We start from the raw sequence: 21,019 nt of genomic DNA, 5'->3' as shown, positions 1-21,019 counted from the left end.
CCCATCTTATAGTCCCAGCTGCCTCCACTTGAGCTTTCATAAAACCACCAGATTGAATGTCCTAAAATGTAAATCTGATCATGCCTTCCCCTGGCTCCTAATCTTCTGTGGCAGTGATATCCACACCTGATGAATCATGAACATTACTATGGAGTTTTTTAAATGCATAGATCATAGGGCATGAGAACATACCCACTGAGTTGGAAAATCTGATATACACACACATACATATGTACACACACAACTATATTTTTAAAGCTGTATAGATTTGGAGACCGCTGTCCTGCACTGGTCTATAGGGACAAGGCCCTTCACCATTAGATTTTAATCTGTAGCCCCTTGAAGTGCCAATTGCCGTTTCTTTAACCCACTAGAATTTCTCATACCTTGAGGTCTTTGTAGATGCCTGGAATAGCTTTCCCTCCTTTCCTTAATCCACTGGAAGCACCTCTACTTCTTAAGACTCGGCTGCTTTTTCTCAGACATTATGGCTCCTACTCTCAAAATTAGGTACTCCTTTCTCTGTTCCCACATTATCTTGTCCATTCTCTAATAATAACATCACACTGCTATGGAGTTGTTCTCCCTCCCTTCCCCAAAGGAGTGGGAGCTACTTGAGAACAAAGGATGTCTTGTAAATCCTGGAACCTTTGCATTTCTTTCCTTCTTCCTCTCCTCCACTTTCCTCTCCATGCTCCAGAACGTCACACAATGATTGCCACATGGAAAGTGTTGAATACGTGTTCCTAGAAGCATGGGGAGGAAGGAAAAGGAACTGGAAAGACGTACTCTTGAGTTGATGCCTTGGAAAATAGTAGAGTATTAAGTTCACTGTTCTGTTGACAGAGGAATCTGTAGCACTTGGAATCTAGGCAGGGTTAAGCATAAGATTAGTTTGGAAGGTAGTTATAAAATGGATAATTTTTATCTGAGGAGCACAAGGTTAAAACCAGATTTTGGATCCATAGCAAAATAAAACAAAGTTAACAGATTTCACAAATTTGTGTATTCATACTTAAATATATACATATATGTTAACAGTGAAAACAAGATGAAGCACACAACAGTTTATATTTGAGATAATAAAAAACCAAAACCTATTATCTACCATCACCATGTTTTCATAAAGGAAATGCTACTTGTATGCCCCCAGCAAAGTAAGAAAGGTAAATATTTCATTAAAGAACGATTTTTGAGTAAATATATTTGTACAAATTGTATGTAAATAGTGTCTTTGTTCTTCCTACTTTTCTGAAAACAAGAGAGCAACTTCATAGATCAGGAATCATCTTCAGATAGGATTTGGGGACTGGCAGAAAGACTTTCAAAACTTCCTTTATATCCAAAGCAGGGATCTGACATTGTCTCTTCAAGGTGAAATACCTTGAGTGGCCTGACATTTGCACAATGGCTTTCTTTTGGATTTCTCTGTAGTTCCCACTAATTATTTGAAAATATCTTTGCTATTTCCTTTGCATCCTTCTGCTGATAGTATTTTATGACAGTCTAATAACTCAGCCTTCCCCACTGGCCACATGTAAAAGTAGATACGTTGTAATATTCTAATAGGAATCCTAACTTTACTTCAAAAGTCAGGGTAGAGTTTGGGGGCTTCATAAGATCAGAAGTAAAATGAGACACAAACACTAGAAACTACCTTCTTGCTTCTATTGTCAGAGGATTATGGGTTGTTATGTGACAGGAAGGACCTGAATTGGAGAGAGAAGGAATAAAATCATGTTGGGTCTTATAAACACAGGGCAAAATTTCCCTTCCCTGAATCAGGCTGAGACTGAAATCATAACATTTCCCAAGCTTCTAAAAACAAGTATATACCAGTTAGGGATTGTTTTTGACTGCATGTAACAGAAACCCAAGCACAGTGATGACAAGAAATAACCCAACTACAGTGACAAGGTGTCCAGAAGTAAGCGGGACAGTTGAAGTTCAAGTCTGTTCACATCTGTTCCCCATTGGTGGCTCCGCAAATTCAACACTGCCCAGAAACTTTTAAATTTGCAATTTCATCTTCTCAATTATCTATACTTTGGTCCACTTCTAGCTCCCATTTGAGTTCCAGGCAGAAAGAAAAGGGAAACAATAAGGGGGAAGGAGTAGTGTGACTATCAGGAAAGCCCAAAATCGCCCAGAAATCTTCCATTGACTAATTTTTGTATTCCATTGACCAGAACTGTGTCCAATGGCCATCCCTGGATGCAAGAGAAGCTGTGACATGCATGTTTTTGCTTCAGCACCTCACTGCCCCATATGCTGTTAGCAAGAATGGAGGGGGAGAATACAGATGCTATGTGGAAAACTAGCAAGATCTGCCACACTAACCCACAGTATTGAGTTCCTTTTTTCCCTAAAACCCAAAGAATTTTTTTTAAGTTTATTCATTTTTGGGAGAGAAACAGAGCATGAGTGGGGCAGGGGCAGGGGCAGAGAGAGAGAGAGAGAGAGAGAGAAAGAGAGATCCTGAAGCACACTCCAGGCTCTGAGCTGTCAACACAGAGTCTGATGCAGGGCTCAAATCCACGAACCGTGAGATCATGACGTGAGCTGAAGTCAGATGCTTAACTGACTGAGACACCCAGGTGCCCCAAAGCCCAAAGCCCCCCAAAATTTTTGATGCAGGAATAAAACTCTGCACTTTCACACGAAATACAGTGTTCCTGATATTCAAAGATTCATCAGAGAGCATACATTCCTCCTTATTCTCTCTTTTGTAGGTCTGTTTGCTACATTAACTATAAAAATTTAGGGTAAAAATCCCCAAGTCTCAGAGTCACATTTGACTCTTCTCCATTGTTCCCTTCACATCTAGTCAGCTGTCATATTTAGTAAAATTTGCCTCTTTCCCTTGCTTTCCCCCCTCGTTTTACTCTCCAATCACTATACTGTGTAAGTGCTCATCTCTTTCCTTGGTTTTTACAAAGGCCTCTTGACTGAACCACCAGCATCCCCTCTTGTCCCTCCCTAGTCCACCCTGTACATTTCAGTTTGATTCCAACTTCTTGAACTGTGATATTTCTTATGCCATCTATTTTTTGAAGATCTTTGGTGGCTTTCTATTGCCTACTAGCTAGATGAGTCATCATGAAACTAATTGCTTAGTGAACTTAAATTAAGGGTGATCTCTGTAAAAACATCAGCGTTCCTTCCATCTTTCAATGGTTCTTTAAGACTGAATTTTAATGGGGCACCTGAGTGGCTCAGTCGATTAAACATCCAACTTCTGCTCAGGTCACAATCTCGCGGTTTGTGAGTTCAAGTACCACATTGGGCTCTGTGCTCCTACAGCTTGGAGCCTGGAGCCTGCTTCCGATTCTGTTTCTCCCTCTCTTTCTGACCCTCCCCTTCTCATGCTCGGTGTGTGTCTCTGTCTCTCAAAAATAAATAAACATTAAAAAATTTTTTTTAGAAAACTGTATTTAAATATCTATTGTGAGGTCTTTTCTAATGTGCCCTGATGGACTAAATTTCTTAAATGGAAACAAAAATTAAGAGGTTAATTATGACTAAGAAAACTGTTTGCTGGTAAACAATAATCACGTTTACCTAAAAGTAATCAAGGTCTGCATAAACCCAATGATAGCCATGTGGCACAAAGATGGTCTTGTCAAATATCTAACGAAGAGTGAGGTAAACCCTCCCAGATATGGGTTGTTAAGTCATGGTCTCAGCTCTTGACTTACTCTTCTGTTTCTTTATTCTCTTCTTTTCAATGTCCAGCTAATGTACTATACTGATATTCTTTCTCTAAGTGATTTCTGTTACTGTTGCTTTTACGGTTATTTGGCCTCTGTAATTTTCAGGTTGAATACCCTTTTCTGGAACAGTTCACCTTATGCTCACCTTGTGCTGCACTCTGCATTTCTCTCAAGTCCTTTATTTTTGGCTTTCTGGTCTTCTAAGGTAGTGTCTTTCAAAACAAACTTTCTTGATTGACACCTGTGGTAAAAACCACACACACACACACACACACGAAATATAACCTATTACTAAATTCACCCACAATGCATTTGAATCTACAAAATCCATGAGTTTATACTGAATTCAAAAAGGGAAAAGTTATACAGTAAATTATACAGTATAGTTATAATATTAAAAAAACTAAATATAATGCTATATTTGGCCTGTTTCTTCTACTGAATGTATACACATTTACACAATGTCAGTTTGTTTTGTTTCTATCTTCTAAGTGGAGAAGAATTAAGTGTAGAGAATTGTAAATAAAGCCATACCAAAAATGCAAAATACTAATCAACACAAGTGGTAATGCATTATAATCAGTTCAAAAGAGTGTCCAATAATTTACGCAAGACAGAGGATTAGTCAAATGTCCTTATAGGAAATTTGACTACATAGATTCAATTCCTTATTTCTTGGTAGATAAAAATCTCTATATGATCCTATAACTTATAATGAGATATAAAATGACATACACACAGTTTTCAAAAATGCAAACCCACATCCATTGGGGAGAAGCATTGAGTTATAGGAAATTATCACCTATTTGAAAGACTTGGACTTAAAAAAGGTTCCATTGATGTAAAACAAGAAAAGCATGATTATGAAATTATTGGCCAACTTGGCCGACTTGATAAGCATTGGCTCAAGTTTGAATCATTTCTGGCAGAGCTGCTCGTTTTCATGCCCCATCCAACATTCATGGAGTCAACACCACATCACCTGTAACCTCAATGAGTTGAGACAGTATCCTCTATTTTTTGAAAGGAATTACTTACTATTAAGGTAGTCTCAGGAAGATATGAAACAAAATCTAGAAATATTAATTCAAATCAGTAATTTTGTTACAGCTTTAAGCCTTTTTATTTTTTTAATTTTTAACATTTATTTTTGAGAGAGAGCGAGCACATGTGTGCACACCCGCACTAGTGGAGGAGGGGCAGAGAGAGAGGGAGAGACTGAATCTGAAGCAGGCTCAAGACTCTGAGCTCCGAGCTGTCAGCACAGAGCCTGATGTGGGGATCAAACTGAAGAACAGTGAGATCATGACCTGAGCCAAAGTTGGATGCTTAACCAACTGAGTTACCCAGGTGCCCCACCTTTAAGCCTTTTTAAAAAAATGTTTTAACTCATTGTGAGAATTTCTGTGTGGTTTTAAAATACTTCAAGCTCATTAGATGGGATTTTATTGAAATGTTTAGAAAAATTAAGTTTCTAATCAATGTTTAAATGGTTGGATCTGATTTATTACATTTACAAGTTTTGGTTTATTAGCTGTTTAAATGGTGTACAAATGTTTAGAGAAATTGCATTTGTTAGAGTCGTATGTTTAATAAATTGGGCATTAAAGAATAAATAGCAGTGAACAGTATATTTCACACACCAAAATTTCTCGGGCAGAAAAAATCTAGGCATGCCTAGTATGATGCTACACACATAGTAGGTGCTCAAAGACTTTTTTTTATGAAGTGACCTGGCTCTTTCCAGGCAACATTTTCTCCCATATTGTATTTTTCTATCATATTTTCTTTTCATGTACCAATTACTGCCTCAGATGTGGTTTATGTGTCTTCCAGTCCCCGCTACTATTCACAGTAAATTAAGCATACTCTAAGAAGAATACAGAAATTCTAGGTCAAAATTAAATTTCAGACAACCTAGCAGCTCCATCAAACTTGGGCTGTGAAAACCTTGATGTTCTTAGCAATATTTTATCACGTCATGTTGTAATTAGTCTATGCTACCATGCACCTAAAAATTCCTGGGGCTTCCACTGTGCCTTCTAGATTGAGGAAAATCACATTGTTTATGCAGCTCATTTGGCCATGTTCCTCCATGACTATCCCCACGCTAAGCCCTTCAGTTTAAGTACTAATATACCGAAAATACAGAACACTCTCGTGGGGTGAAAGTTCCCTTTAAGATGACTTAATCCAGAATGATTTAGGTTCACAAGGACCCCCAAATCTGGAAGTGATGCTGTAGTGATAGTGGCAAGCAGCTGAGGCAGTAAAGGAAGAACATCTTGGAAATTTTTCTGTGGTAATATGAGGTTGTAAACAATTGCATTTTGGTCTGGTCTATGTTAAGGATGACGGCTTTGCCCACTCTTGCTTTAGCCTGGCTTGCCATTGTAATTCTGAGATTAAAGAGTCCCTTAGGTATTTGGCAGCTGACCTAGAGCCAGGGTCCTGTATAGCTTGTGTATATTAGACCAGTGAGCACATAGCTTGACACATAATACTATTCTTATCAACGTATAAAATATCAAACACAAATAACATACTGATTTTATTATATTGACTTCTGAGACTGGTCTAGCTTTAACTCCCCATATTTATCCTGATGTCGAAAATTGAGGCTTTCTACTTCGAGTTACTCTCAAGTCTATGCTATCTCCTGTTCCTGATTCTCCTACACCAGGGATCTCCTATTTTAACTATCATAGTTTTGTGACTCAGATAAATTCTTTCATTGTGTGGTAGAAAGAAAGAGCTCTAAACCAGATGCATCTAGGAAAATATCACTCTTATTCCCACTTTTCATTTTTAATGATGAGACTAAGTCTGAAATATTTGTAATTTTCAACCAAGCACAGGTAACTTTCCAGTTCTTGGCTAGAAAATAATATTAATGGTGATATGACGATGATGATGATGATGGTGGTGGTGATAATGACAACCCTGCAAGAGATGTATAGTGAGTGGTTAAGCCCAAGAGCCAGAAAACCTATTTAAATCTATTTACAAGCTATACAACCTTGGGCAAGTTAAGCAAACTCTCCTGTTTTTATTTAAAATCTGTAAAATTGAGGTCCATGGTACCTATGTTACAAGGGTGTTGTGGAAATTACTTGGCGCAGAAAACTGCCTGATACATGGTAAGTGTGCCGTGAATGTTAGCTATTATTAAAAGCTATTGAAGATGAGTCATATAATGTTACATATGGACTGTTTTAGGTGATTTTATGTCTTCTGCAGAAGTAGGGTTAAAACAAGATTTGGATAATCTATTTTCTGAATGTTTCTTGTTCTCATTTATCTTTGTACTGTGTCCATCAAATTCGGTACAATTAATGTCAAGCACCTTGCCCATAAAGCCAAAATATTCTGTAATCAGCTCTCCTATACCAATTTCATGAGTGTTCAGCTCCTCAGCCCAGAATACCAATTGTGTGAAAAATGCAATGAATTCCAATTCATTTTTGATTGCAGTGATCTGAACCAAACACGAAACCTAGTTGATCCAAGATTTGGGCTTTACAGTTTTGTGCATTACGTGGTCTGCACGCTCAAAACAGGAGGATCTTTGAATTTAACATATCTTTCTTTTCAGAAAGCAGAATTCTTTTAATTAAAAACGTTTTTAAAAATTTCAGTATGTGTAATTGTTAACACCTGCTATGTGTTACCAACAGATGTTTCTTACTTACCTAAGGGAACTGTTATAATTATTCTATAAGCTTATTGGAATGGCATTTACCAAGATAGTTGGGGAACTTTAGTTGGTGACTTTGTATGTAATATTTGGTATCTCTTATAATCTCTTCCCCTATTGCTGTCAATCTCTACACACCCTCCTGAACACCCCCCCCCCAAAAAAAAAACTAAAATGTCCGTTTAGGGTACCACAACTTTTACAAAACTGGTCATGCATATTTCAGTCTTTGTAAAAAGTTACTGAAATTAAGTGTATTTTAAAGCATTTAAAATTTTACTTTTACATGTCCTAGCATCTCAACATGTAAGTCTTTTAAACGTAAAAGTACAACTTTTAGATAGATAATACCCGTCTAATGGCTTGGCCTCAACGGAAGCTATAGTACAAGTGAGAGCTGCCTTTATTTTTCCCATCATTTATAAGGTCTTAGAAGCAGTACACTTTCTGAATTCTTCATTTATGATACTAATCACACAATTACCTACAGGCATGTGTTAAATATGACACTGGTTTCAGCCAAACAATGGGCCAATTGCAAACAATGAATAAAGAGAGGCAACTCCATTTATAACTGCTGTTTCAACAGAGCTCCATTGTAATCATAGTGATCTGAGGGTGACTCATTAATTAATCGATGTTCTTTTTTATTATGTGCTATTGAGTTAATGAGTAATTTGTGTGAGATAATTCTCTGAACACATTGATTACTTGAGATATTTTCTGGGGCCTTCATACCAATGACATGCTGAATAAGTAGACGGTATTCGCTTTTGTGTGTTCATTATCAGGAGGTTTGAGATGAGTATAAACCAGTGCAAAGATACCCTGAAGTTTTCTGATGTATGAAGAGTCCTAAGTCAGCCCAGTAGGAGGCTGAATGCTCAGGTCAAGGCCTGTCATAGAGTAGATACTCAATAAATGTCAATCGAAATAATGGCTATATTAACGTTTTGCTCTCTGTTACCTTAACTTGCATTACAATCACATTTAAGAAATATCTATAATGGTGTTTTTAAGAAAAAGTAGTAATCAAAAGGCTTTTGCTAAAATTGTATTCTGCGCTAATGGCCTATTACAACGAACATGCAGATTGTTTTTGCAACTTACTGACGTGAATGTTAAACATGTTTGGCCTGTATCATTTCTATGAAATTGTTTAAGTGACTACTCTGAGAGCGGCTTGCCTAAAGTGATAGTTAAAAGGAAACCACTTGTGCATGGTATGTTTTACTACAGATATAATTTTCAGTACCCTGTTTTCATTTAAGGCACAACATCTCTTCCTTGAAGATGTAGGATTTAGTTGAGTTTTTCTTTAGTTTTGTTTTAATTCATTATACACAAAATAGGAAATTTGAAATTTAGTCTGACAACAGCAACACCATGGCTTTCAGGAAGATCACTTGAAGTCTGCATAAATGTACCAAATTACACCCAGCAATTGCTACCTTCATTTTTAACAGTTTTATTTTCCCCACAAAAGTAAATAGCAATAAACTACCTAGCTCAGAGATCCTAAATACAACATTTGGAGAAAGCATCTGAGGTACTTTGTCTATGCTTTAGGTTATGATTTACCTTTTGAAAGTAAATGTGCTTACACACTTTATTCTTTTTTCATGGACTCCACGTCTGCTTTCTAGATAGTATCTTGGCTTTTGCCAATTAAGTGCAATCAAATAGTATAAGACCCCTTTTATTAAAAACATAAATCCAAATATTAAAAAAAAGTGAATGAAAGAATCCAGCAGATATTTATTAAGCAAGATGAAAGTGAAATTACAAACACAGGTCAGCTTTTAAACTCAGCGAGCACTCTGGTGGAGTGGAGGTGCCTGGTCCTTCATCGCAGGCAGCCGCTAGGAGACGCAGGTTAGGAAGGGAGCTTGCTTGAGAAATCAAAGCTCCTTTGGAGGTGTCCTACTGGAGGCGCCGGATGATGAGCTAAGTGACATCAAGGCCACACAACACAAAGAGGTGAGTTGACAACAATTCAGGGACTTTGCGTAGTCAAGACAATTAGCTTAGTACTTCAGGTCAAAAATGCTACTATTTATGGGCAATTAGCTATAAAATGACCCATTTCTGTCTGGTTTCACAATTTCATGGAGATTAAAGATAATCTAAAGAGATTAAGGCCTTAATCTTTAATCCAGGTGAGTAATTTTGTTTGTAGTAAAAAGCATAAGAATTAATTCCCGAAAGATTTACGAAAAGAAAAGGCAATAAAAACTTGTTTGGTCTTTGGGTGGCAAGGATAACTGAACAGCTTCCTGAAGCTTAGAGAAGTTTGTTCCCAATTTACAAGTATTTTAACATATTGATAAACATATGCAAAACCATTTAAATCTAAAAAAGATCATTTGAAAAAGATACTGGCAATTAAAATTTTACATCCGCATGAATTTCAGACACCTCTTAATGGGGACTAGCAGGGCTGCTTAAGAAAACCACTTTTCACATATCCCTCCGCCCCTCCCCCCTCCCCCCATTTGTTTGATTTTGATTGTGGTTTTGGCTATGCAAGTCTTATCATGAAACAAATGTAAGGCTCTAAGGCTAAAATAATAGTTATTCTGTGAGCCCCAAATAGCTATTTCTGCAATTCTTTTTTTTTTTTTTCAGTATATCTCACATCTGGGGGACATGTGACTTGAACACTCTTAACCATGAAGTATTTGTAAAAATACATATCATTCACTTTTCACAGAACCATTTTCTTAAAAATGAGAGGCAATAACCAGATTCACATGCAGGTTCATAATAAAGCTTTGTTTTTTTTTTTTAAACAACTAAAATCCACACCAGCATTATTTTCAGTTTAATATTTTGGCCCCAAACCAAGAATCCAGGTATCACATTTAATTTTCATCGGCAATGCATATATTGGCAGGACAAAATATGTATGCAAATAACACTGGGAAATATTGTTTCCTATACAAGTGATTAAGAAAAAAGTAGAGAAAAAAGAAAATCCATAGCACTAAATTTGCTCTAATAAAAATATGCTTCACTGTGCCTGTGTGGAATTCGATTTGCTGAAAAGTTGTTCTATTCCAGGGAGCAGAAGCAAAGTAGCAAAGTGTCAGCAACCCAGAAGAAGGGATCATAGTCTTATTTTTATTCCCTTAATTGTAATTTAAATAATCAGTCTCCATAATTTCTTTCTAGAAAGCTTTCTTCTTTATCAGCTATCATGTTGGTAAGGGAATAATTTTTCACCTTTGAAAAATGGAATGGCAGATTTCAGCCTTAAGTGTGATATGTTCTGAGCCGGTAACTACTTAAAGAAAAGCATGAGTAAGACACGTCAAACTTTTAAAGTCTTCATGTTTGAACATTAAAATAAGTGTCAGGTAAATGCAGAAAAATATATAATCACCAGTCCTCAGCTTTTTAACAATCCCTTTGTTTCTCTTCTTCTAGAAAATTCTGTGAGCACTATGTTGCTCTGATCAAAAGTAACCTTCTCAAATATCATCATAACTTCGATGTGCATTCTCATGGTTTCAGTAGGTTTGCACTCAAATTCTTTCAGTGCCAGAAATTTATCAAGCCATAAAGTTATTAAACCCTTAGCTCTTACGGAGAAATCTGGGCAAAATTTGTACAAGAAATTTATCATTTTAAAATTATCTCACAATAGTGGTGTAACACTTTTTTTAAAGTAACCCTTTGGAAAAATTTTATATGATACCCAAAGGCACTAGTTTACATAAGGGGTAAATGGCTGAAAAAAAATAAATAAAACAAAGCCATTGGCCATTGTGTAGATAAAGAGCACAGAAAAAAAAAAAGTAAAAGGATAACTGCTAAGCTTTAAAGTTATTCTAAAAATGGCACTTTTCACGTTGGTATAAAATGAAAGTGCTTTAAGATGAAATTTTGATGCATTTTTTAAAGCTGATCTTTAACCCCCTGAAAATAGGGGGTTATAATGAGAACACTGATAGACTCTAAATCATAGTGGCAATAATATTGGATGTTGCTAAAATGCTTTGTGGGTGTCTTCATTTTTTTTAGTATTTTAATGTTGATAGACTTGCTTTATCTATACGTGTATCATTAGTGAGAGATTTGCTCTTCAATTCTTTACTAGAAAGTTACAGCTCATTTAAAATAGCTGGTAGATACAGAAAGCATAAATATACAGTAAGTTTAAACACTGATTGTACTAAATGCAACAATACAAAGAAGCAAACAGAACACAAATGGTAACACAATAAAACTGTATTACATTTGTGCTTCAAATATTACAATACATTATATACAATAGTCGAAAATAAACATCTCATGCCAAGTGACACAAAAACGAATAGCAAGCAAAAAAATCCAGCAATATGTACATTACTTTTTTCTTTAATAATAAACATTCAACTCTGAACTGGGGCAATTTCACTACATACAGATGCAGTCCGCCTTTTATTCCATATAACCATCCTGCTTTCCTATATCTACGCTATTCAGTAGGTTCCTGTGTCAATTCTTATATACACGTGGAGCAAAAAAGATAAAAGAATGTAGTGCTTTGTATTCTTAATGGGGTGATGTTGATAGATCAGCGAACCTGGGGGGCATAACCTTCTTTCATTAAACCTTCCTCGTAGTCCGTCTGGCAAAGGATCATGTTATTCTTTAGGAAAAATTTGTCTCCAACACAAAATCTGAAAATATTTTAAAAAATAAAATGCGTTAAGATAATTTCAGGTCCATAGATTTGAAGATTTCTTTCCCCAATAATAATTTCACACAGTAATTCCCTGAATTTGAAAGCTTGGTTTAGAAAATTGCCTTTATTGTCGAAACTAAACCATGTCAGTCATTTAATGAAACATTACATGCAAAATTTGAAATCCTACATTTATATATAAAAAGCAAAGGAAAAATGAGGAAAATACCTTGGGTGGCAGAGGTGATTTTTATTGCCACTTTGGAAAGAAAAAAAAAATAATTGATCTATATTTACAGTCATTAAAATAAAAAAAGAATGATAATATTTCACTGGAGTGATTATGGAAGATTTCATCACTGGCCATTTATTCACTTTATTAAAAAAAGGTAAAAGGCATTAAAATGTATCAAACAATTAGAAAGCAGCCCATTTTAAAGCTTCCCATTTAAAGCTTCCCTCTACTCTCTGTTATTAAAATGTGATTAAATTCTAGTAATTTGGAAGTGATTGTTCTGAAGTAAAAGTTGTTTTAGCATCAGACTCTGATGCTGGGCCATATTCTTTTGTTTGTGGCAAGTTCACCAACTATGAAATATTAAATGTCATTGCTTAGAGCACTTCCAATTAAACCAAAGGGAGTAACCTGAATGAACTTCTTAATATTGATGTGATAAATAAACTAGTTTCCAGTAGCTAATTATGTATTTTATTCTATAAAGCATTGTTTAATGTGCAAGATTGTAATGTTTTTAATAAGTGCTGTTTTTGTATAATTTCCCAGTGGTGACACTTTGGACACAATTAAGGTCAGAAATAAATGCTTGTGCTGTTTCCAGTACATTTAACAATAAAGTAACTCTGGGGAGATCTGTATATATTTTTAATTGTAACAATTTAACCTTCAAACAGCAGTGTCTAGTAGAGTTGACCCAGTAAAACTACTTGTAATTATACAAGTTGACCCCACTGACCTTTGATAGTGGTCTCTCTTTATCAGATAGTCAATTTCGAATGATGTTCAAGCAGAAATCTTAGTGGATAGATTAAATTGTGTAGTGAAAGCAACCCTTTAATGTTTTGTGAAGTTGAAGGTTTAAATGAGGAGCAGTTGGACTGATTTACATTTGCAAAGATTGGAATGCTAGACAAACAGTGAACCTATTTATTTTCCAACTGGGTAGCTTTGGAAATTTATCCTTATTCTAGCTAAGTAGATAGAGGGGAAAATAGTGTAATAAAAAAAGTAGATTGAAAAGAATTAGCTTTCCTCTTAAAGGAAGATTGGTCTGTTTATTTGTGGAATTTACTTTTTTTTTTCCCCAGGATTACTGCCTGCTGATGATGTTGATTGAAAGTACAGACTAAGCACTGATCTTGAAATCCTGGAGTTTGTGGCCAAGGCTACTGGATACAATGAACATTCGAGTTTGAACCTTAAGTATATCTTCTTTTTTATCAGTTGCAAACTATAACCTTTAAATATTGTGCTTAAAAAGTGCTGTTTGAATAAACGAGTTTTTGTAGACTCGCAATGATTATCCTAATCATTAAGATATGTTGAATAAAAGGACATATTTCTTTTGTTGGACAGAATTAGCCAAATTAGATACTTATCTTTTACGTGAGATTACATTAAATAGCATGTAGGATATATCTGATTACTGTTCAAAACTTTCAATATATATTAGTGTTGAACTTAATTCGAACTAATAAACTAATAATAAAAGAACACATAAAAATAAATAAATTCAACAAATGCTCTTGTGTTCTAGCTGATATTACTGAATTCTTTTTTTTTCTCTAAAAACCAACTGAATTGGAAATACTCTTTCAACTCCATATTGTCTAAAATTCTGCTTTAATTTTCTAACAAGTCCCCCAATTCTATTCACCATCAAAAAAAAAACCCAAAACATGTTTTTAAAAATTAAGTTCTATGTCTAACTTGGGGCTTGAACTCACAACCCAGAGATCAAGAGTCACATGCTCTACCGACTGAGTCAGCTGGGCACCCCAAATAAAAACTTTTTTTTTGGTCATCTAAAGATATGTCAAATATATAATATATATATAATATAATATATATAATATATATAATATAACTTACCTTCAGAAGTATTGAAATTTAATAATTTTTGTTTATAGATTAATAAATTCAGGGTAATTATAATAAGAAAAGCATTGAACCAAGAGCCTGGGGATCTAGTCCTGAGCCCTGATGCTATCACCTACCCAGTGCAACTTATAGGGTACATTGGAGTCAGTTCTGTGTAGGTAATATAAAATAGCTACATCACTGGATTGTAGGGATGTTAAATTAAGAAGTATATGAGAGGCAAAGTGGCATATTGTAATGAATAGGATTCAAATCCCAACCTTCCGCTTATGATATTGAAGATGAAATGTCATTTTTTTCTTATATTTAAAAATTTTTTTTAATGTTTATTTTTGAGAGAGACAGACAGAGAGAGAGAGAGAGAGAGAGAGAGAGACCAAGTGAGAGCAGGGGAGGGGCAGAAAGAAAGAGAGGGAGACACAGAATCTGAAGCAGGCTCCAGGCACCAAGCTGTCAGCACAGAGCCTGATGTAGGGCTCGAATCCACGGACCGCGAGATTATGACCTGAGCTGAAGCCGGATGCTCAACTGACTAAGCCACCCAGGTGCCCCTTTCCTATCTTTAATATAAATGTATCTTTTATAAGTTTGTGTTAAATAGTACAAATGAAGTATGTAAAGCTTCACCTCGATGTTTGGAGTGTAGATAATTATTATAGTCACCTCCTATATATATATATATATATATATATATATATATATATAAAGCGCTTTATATATATATATATATATATATATATATATATATATATATATATAAAGTGCTTACCATGTGCTAGTGCTAAGCATGTATATACATGATTACATTTATTTATGTTCAACTGAGAAAGTAAATATTATTATTGCCTTTTTCAGATGAAAAACCTAAGGCTTCCTCCAAGAATTAAAAAAATCTGCTCAAGGCTCGATAGCTATAATATGTATGATAGAGGAAGGAAAGGGGTTCTGATCTCTTTGGGCTCAAGACATGGAGGCAATAAAGCATTAGCCCAGAAAGTTAATACAGGTTTTTTGTATTGTTAGTATTCCTTTGTATAACTTTAAAAAACGTCTGCCTACCATTCAATGAGATATTGGTAACATAAATGGGATTTATCTAAAGTATTCCTATCTAAAATATTTTGTTACTAATGTTGTCAACTGGACAAAGTACATCTTGTGTGCATTTCAATTTATACTTAAAGGTCAAGACAAAACAGAACACGGGTAAGAAATGTCACACTTCCCCATATAACTTAAAACATTTTGAAAGCTATGGTTAAAGCAGATTATACTGCTTTGCAATTAGGTTTGGTATACTCCTTTAAAATGCTCCACATATAAACATGAAGAAATTGCAGAAACAGCAATGCAGATGTTAGATGCTTAACAAAATAATCTATAGCTGTGATTTTGTAAGAAAAGCTAATTTCTACTGTTATGAGCTCCTTATGAGATTTAGCACTGGCAGAAAAAAATATTATAGAAGCAGTGATGGCCAGAGGATACTGTAAGTATATTAATAGGTCAGGCTAAAATTCCTGAAAATAAGCTGATAATCTTCCTTGTAATCTAATCCTAATTGCTTATGGTATAGTCAGCTCAATTAATTTTGCCTTCATTAAAAAAAAAAAGTATGTTAAGGAATAAAAAGATGCCCAATCATATTATTGTGCCATTTAATCTTGATGTTTTGGAGTTAATAATAACAGATTTAATTTCCAGATATTTTGGAGTGACTCTAATTGAACTCATATGGTCTTAGAGATTTGAGGAGTACAGAAAATAAATATAACTAATAAAACACCTTTATAAAATATGGGGCTTAGAGTAGTTTTAAGCAGGTTTTCAAAAGCCTCTGCAAAGAAGCCTCTATTTGTAACATCCTTTTAACATCCTTTCTAAGAATGAAAATGTTAACTTAGTCATCATATTTTAACCCTGAGGTTAGTGGCTGTCAATTATAATTAGTTCCCATCTCCACAATACTTTAAAAAGAGTCGGGGTGGGGGGGCATTATTTCAAATGTCTCTATTTTCTATTTGGCATCCTCAGTTACTAAAGATGGAGATTTTAATCCTATACTTTGTTTTCAGTAAGAGATGCTGATTATATAGCAATCATCTCACCACTATACACTGTGCACCCATTTACTGTCTTTTCCCAATGACTCTCCAGTTGTTATCATATACTTCATTCCTAATCATCTTTTCTGCACCAACTTACACTACTCACATCCCAAATCCTGCTATAAATTATTCAAAGCCTACCTTACTTTAACTTCACTCTATCTATTCCCATTTATATCTGCTTAGTCAGAAAATAAAATACCCCTCTTGGAACAGTCCAGGACCTGCATATCAGCTCTGAGTCTGAAGACTAAAACCAGACTGGCTGGGTTCAGATTTTGAGGCTACCACTTTCTATCTGTGTTTTCTTGGGCAAGTTACTTAAATTTTCCATACTTCAGTTACCTCATCTGTAAAATGAGGCTAGTAACAGTACCTAATTATATTGAATATTGAATGAGCACAGGTGAAACAGAACAGTGTCTGGTGTATGATCACCACTATATAAGAATTCTGCTCTCAAGGGCGCCTGGGTGGCTCAGTTGGTTAAGTGTCCAACTCTTGATCTTTGCTCAGGTCATGATCTCATGGTTCATGGGTTCAAGCCCTGCATCAGGCTCTGAGCTGACAGCACAGAGCCTGCTTGGGATTCTGTCTCCCTCTCTTTTTACCTCTCCCCCCGATCGCTCTCTTTCTCTCAAAAATAAAAAGAAAAACTTTAAAAAAATTTAAAAAAAAAAAGAAGAATTCTACTATCATTATTATTTGCCAATGATAATCTTTTCACCTTTGCTTAAAGCCGTTCTTTAGCCAGGACTATTTCTCCCTTTTTACCATATATTTAAATTCTAAAAATTCTTCAGTTTCCCTTCCCTCCATCAATATTCCCTGGCCATGTCAACTCATTCTGATCCTTCCCAGAGCACTTATTTATTGGCATATCATTTACTTTGGCATTTCAAATTTTCTTATGAATGCGTAACAAGTTTTCCAAACTGGTCTGCAGTGCTGAGGTAAGTGGACATGAGCTGTATTTCTTTTGAATCCCTTGAAATACCACCATAAATTGTGCTACCACTTGAGGTGGGTGGTCAGTAAATACTGGTTAAGACAGATTTATTCCAGAACCGAATAGCTTTAGATAACAAAGGTATTTTAGATAGAGCATTTAAGTTTGTATTCATTTTGACTTTCATTCATTGACTTCCTCCCTTTACAAGTTCATCTCCTTCTGGTCTGCACGCCATTCCCTACTTCTCCATATCCCTACCAAACTCCCTCTGTAATCTCTGAGCACACTGAGTACTTTTCATTTCCTGCACACATTAAATGCTTTCACACTCCCATGCCTTGCATGATGCTCCATCTGTCTGGGAAACCCTTTTCTCACTGCTCCTTGGCTTCCTCCTCTTCCCCAGCCCCCACCAGACACAGTTCCTACATTCCACCCAGTCCAAGGGAGGTTTTTTTTTGAAACCCACCACATCAACCCTTTGATGCTTCTCTAAGACTTCAAGAAGGACAGACCTCTCTTCCCTCGGTATAGATCTGTTTAGCATCGATTACACTCTTCTGTGACTCTTTGATGTCCTGTCTCTGCCATAGCTCTGAATATCCCTAAGAGAGAAACTAGATTTATTCACCTCTCTTTCCAGAGCCTAGCACAGTGCTTTTGTTCTTTAGTGTTACACAATTCTACATATCTGAGGCCATTTCATTAACATGTTTTTTTTCTTTTCTTATAAAACCATCGCTTAGTTTTATAGAATTGTCTAAGGAGGAAGGGCTTAATCACCTTTAAGAAATTAACTTATTACACCAAATTTTCCAATTCTGAATGAGAGTCAAGTTATCATATAAGATGCTCAAAATAGCATTCCTCTGCTTCCCTTAAAATAGAAAAAAAAATAGATTTTTAATTCAGGATTCACATCTTTAACCATACCTCTCTAAAAAGGGCAAAGATGGGTATGTTCAAGAAACAACCAATCCTGAAAAGTTATTTTTACTACTGTTTTGAAAACATTCAGCAATGCTTTAGATCTTAATGATATTTTGATTTAAAAGTTAAGCTAAAATGACTGCTAAATAAAATTCATAAGCATTTCTAATACCACAATTTCAGATGTCAATAAAGTTTGCTTAAGGGAAAGTGCCTATAAATTACCTATTTGCTTTGTGTTTCACTTGAAAAGGTGCAAGGCTATAATAATGATTTGGCTCCTGAAAGTATAGGCTTGTGTGGCATATGGCTTTATTGGAGAGGATTCCCCCAGCAAATGTCAAAGTAAAAAGAAAATCTCCTATATTGAAAACCTTCTGTATTCAGAGTAACAAAATTTGCCTGCTTTGCTTGACTGATGAAGATTAGCTGACTTCTTGCATTAAAGAAGTTTGTCTTGTAGGGGCTGAAGTGACAAGACAATAACTAAGTGCTAATTGTGCATAACCAGCACTAAAGATATGCAGTCCCATTATGGCATGTAATAAATGAAGCGAACACAGAAATATATTAGGTACTTTAATAATGATACTAGAATAGTATTTTGCAGCAATAAGAATGTGAACAGTTTTAGAGTCAAAATTTAGGAGTGTTTGTCTTACTTGACTGAGTTCTACTGAGGAGATAGACTTAATTGTGAATGCAACTTTTTATTTCAATGGTGAAATAAAATTGATATATGATTTGTAAATAGCATTAACAACCTACAATTACTTTGCATCATAATAGAATTTAGGCAGGGTTTAGCACTTGAATGATGTTTTAATTTTCTGTGTAGAACATGGATAAAATAGGGTGGCCTGCCCTAATAGAAAAATGGACAAAGGGCATAAACAGGCAGTTCCCTAAAAGAGGAACTATCCAAGGGCCACTAGTAATCAAATAAATACTAATTAAAAATTATAATGGGACACCATCTCTCATCACTCAAGGTGACAAGGATTTCTTTTTAAATAATAATTCCCAATGTTAGAGTGAATGTAAGGGAATACATAGCTTTTACATTTCTGGTATAAGAATAATTGGTACAACTTTTCTAGAGAGCATTTTAACAATATATCACATAAGCCTTTAAACAGTTATATAGTTTGTCCAATTAATTATGCTCCTGTGAATTTATCCTAACACAGACTTGAATATTGTCTGATTATAAAATCCATATTATGTTGATAATATTGATGATATAAAAATGTGAAGAAATAGCTTACACGTCTGATGATAGAAGACTGATTTATATATATGAAGCTCTATACATAAAACTGGACACCAGAAAGCTTAAAATATCTTAAAAGAATTTCTAAGGGCAAGTAAACGAGCATACTATATTAAATTTAAAAAGTCCAAATATCAAACATTAGGATTCTTCCCTGTTCTTCTCCTTTAAGCAGCTCAACTGTGGATATATTATAAAATATATGCTGCATATCATTTGTCATTTGTCATATATGCATAAGAAAACATGTGGCTAGCAACATCTAAATATTAAAATACTTCTTTTAGAATAGTGAGACATGGGACAATATGATTCTTTATGTCCTTCTATTTTCCAAAATTTCTATGAATATGGAACCTTTTGTAAGTAGAAAAGCAGTAAATGTTATTATTGCATAAAGGTAACTGTATTGTTAATGGATGTGTTAGTGGATCAATAGCAGAAGTAAACAGAAGTATTCTAAATTTACTACTAATACACCTTTAAGATATATACACATATAGGTACACATGTGTGTAAATGTATCTGTATCAATGTGTGGATATTTGTGCTCATGTACCTATATCCTTACGCACATATTTGCCAATTTTTTTCTGGCTAAATGTCACCATAGAGTGAATTAACCTGCTTTAGTTCCAAAAACTTGCTGGGAAGACCCAAGGTGTTGTAAGCTGACCTCTTGAATTATTTCCTGGATAAATTATATATTGCAAGGTATATTGGGTACCTCTCTGAACATCTGCATCTAGCAGGAGGTATCACTGAGATATATCTCTTGGGTAAAAACCAAGTTAATGGAATATTATTTGGTAAAAGTAAATTATAAACATCAAGGTACAATAGCTACTTTTTTTAGAACCATTTGTGTTCCTGCTATTTAATATAAGTTATTTCATTGAATTTTCAAAATGTGCAAGATAGATATGAGTGCCTCTGTTTTCAGAGTGTGGAAACCAATCTCAGAGGTTAAGTAACATACTCAAGATAACAAAGCTGATATAGGATGGGGCTAGAATTTGAATCCTGTTTGCACTGTAAACATTGGGTTCTTTCTGGGATATACAGGGCTTCATAGGAAGATGTTGCAGTGAAAACAGTAAAGCGGGGCAAATTACTGTAACTGAGAACTTGATGCAACTAATGTGTCCTGATTATATACTATATCCAGGTGTTTTCACACTCACATTGAATTTATTTTCATTAAAATCTATTAAGTGTGCTAATTTTTTAAATGTGTTTTAATGATATGTGCAGTTGCATATTCTAATATCCTCTGCATTTCTCTTAAAAAAGGTATCAATAGTATATAGTTCCCACTGGAAATAAAAGTTACAGCTTTCAATAAGGACAAATGGGATAAAGTGATAATACTTTGAGATGAAAGAATTCTCTGAGATTGACTAATCCAGCTCCCTTATGTTGTAAATGAGAAAAACTGAGGTCAAGAGAGCTCAAATGGTTGACATATGGACATACATCTTGTTAGGGGCAAAGTCCAGACTAGAATTCGGGTTTCTAGACTTGTTGTGCAACACTCTTCCCATTTTCCTATGAT

General features: G+C 35.0%; 1 protein-coding gene across 7 annotated transcripts in view; it reads right to left on the bottom strand.

Moving 5' to 3' along the window:
- Nucleotides 1–11,628: 11,628 nt before the first annotated feature.
- The window catches only part of LMO3 (LIM domain only 3), a 54,581-nt gene continuing 45,190 nt past the window's right edge, over nt 11,629–21,019 (bottom strand). For 6 of the 7 annotated variants that reach the window (XM_019452105.2, XM_019452104.2, XM_019452108.2 and 3 more), the window contains one exon: nt 11,629–12,077. In XM_019452105.2, coding sequence (XP_019307650.1) covers nt 11,972–12,077 — 106 coding nt within the window. In that variant the 3' untranslated portion in view covers nt 11,629–11,971. Of the gene's footprint in view, nt 12,078–17,718; nt 17,867–21,019 lie in introns of those variants that run through there. The other variant, XM_053894874.1, reaches the window with a different exon arrangement.

Source organism: Panthera pardus, unplaced genomic scaffold (genome assembly GCF_024362965.1).
Source record: "Panthera pardus isolate Hobbes unplaced genomic scaffold, ASM2436296v1 HiC_scaffold_6, whole genome shotgun sequence".
NCBI lineage: Eukaryota > Metazoa > Chordata > Mammalia > Carnivora > Felidae > Panthera > Panthera pardus.
Note: the sequence above shows the minus strand (reverse complement) of the source record. Positions and strands in the feature narration are given on the sequence as shown.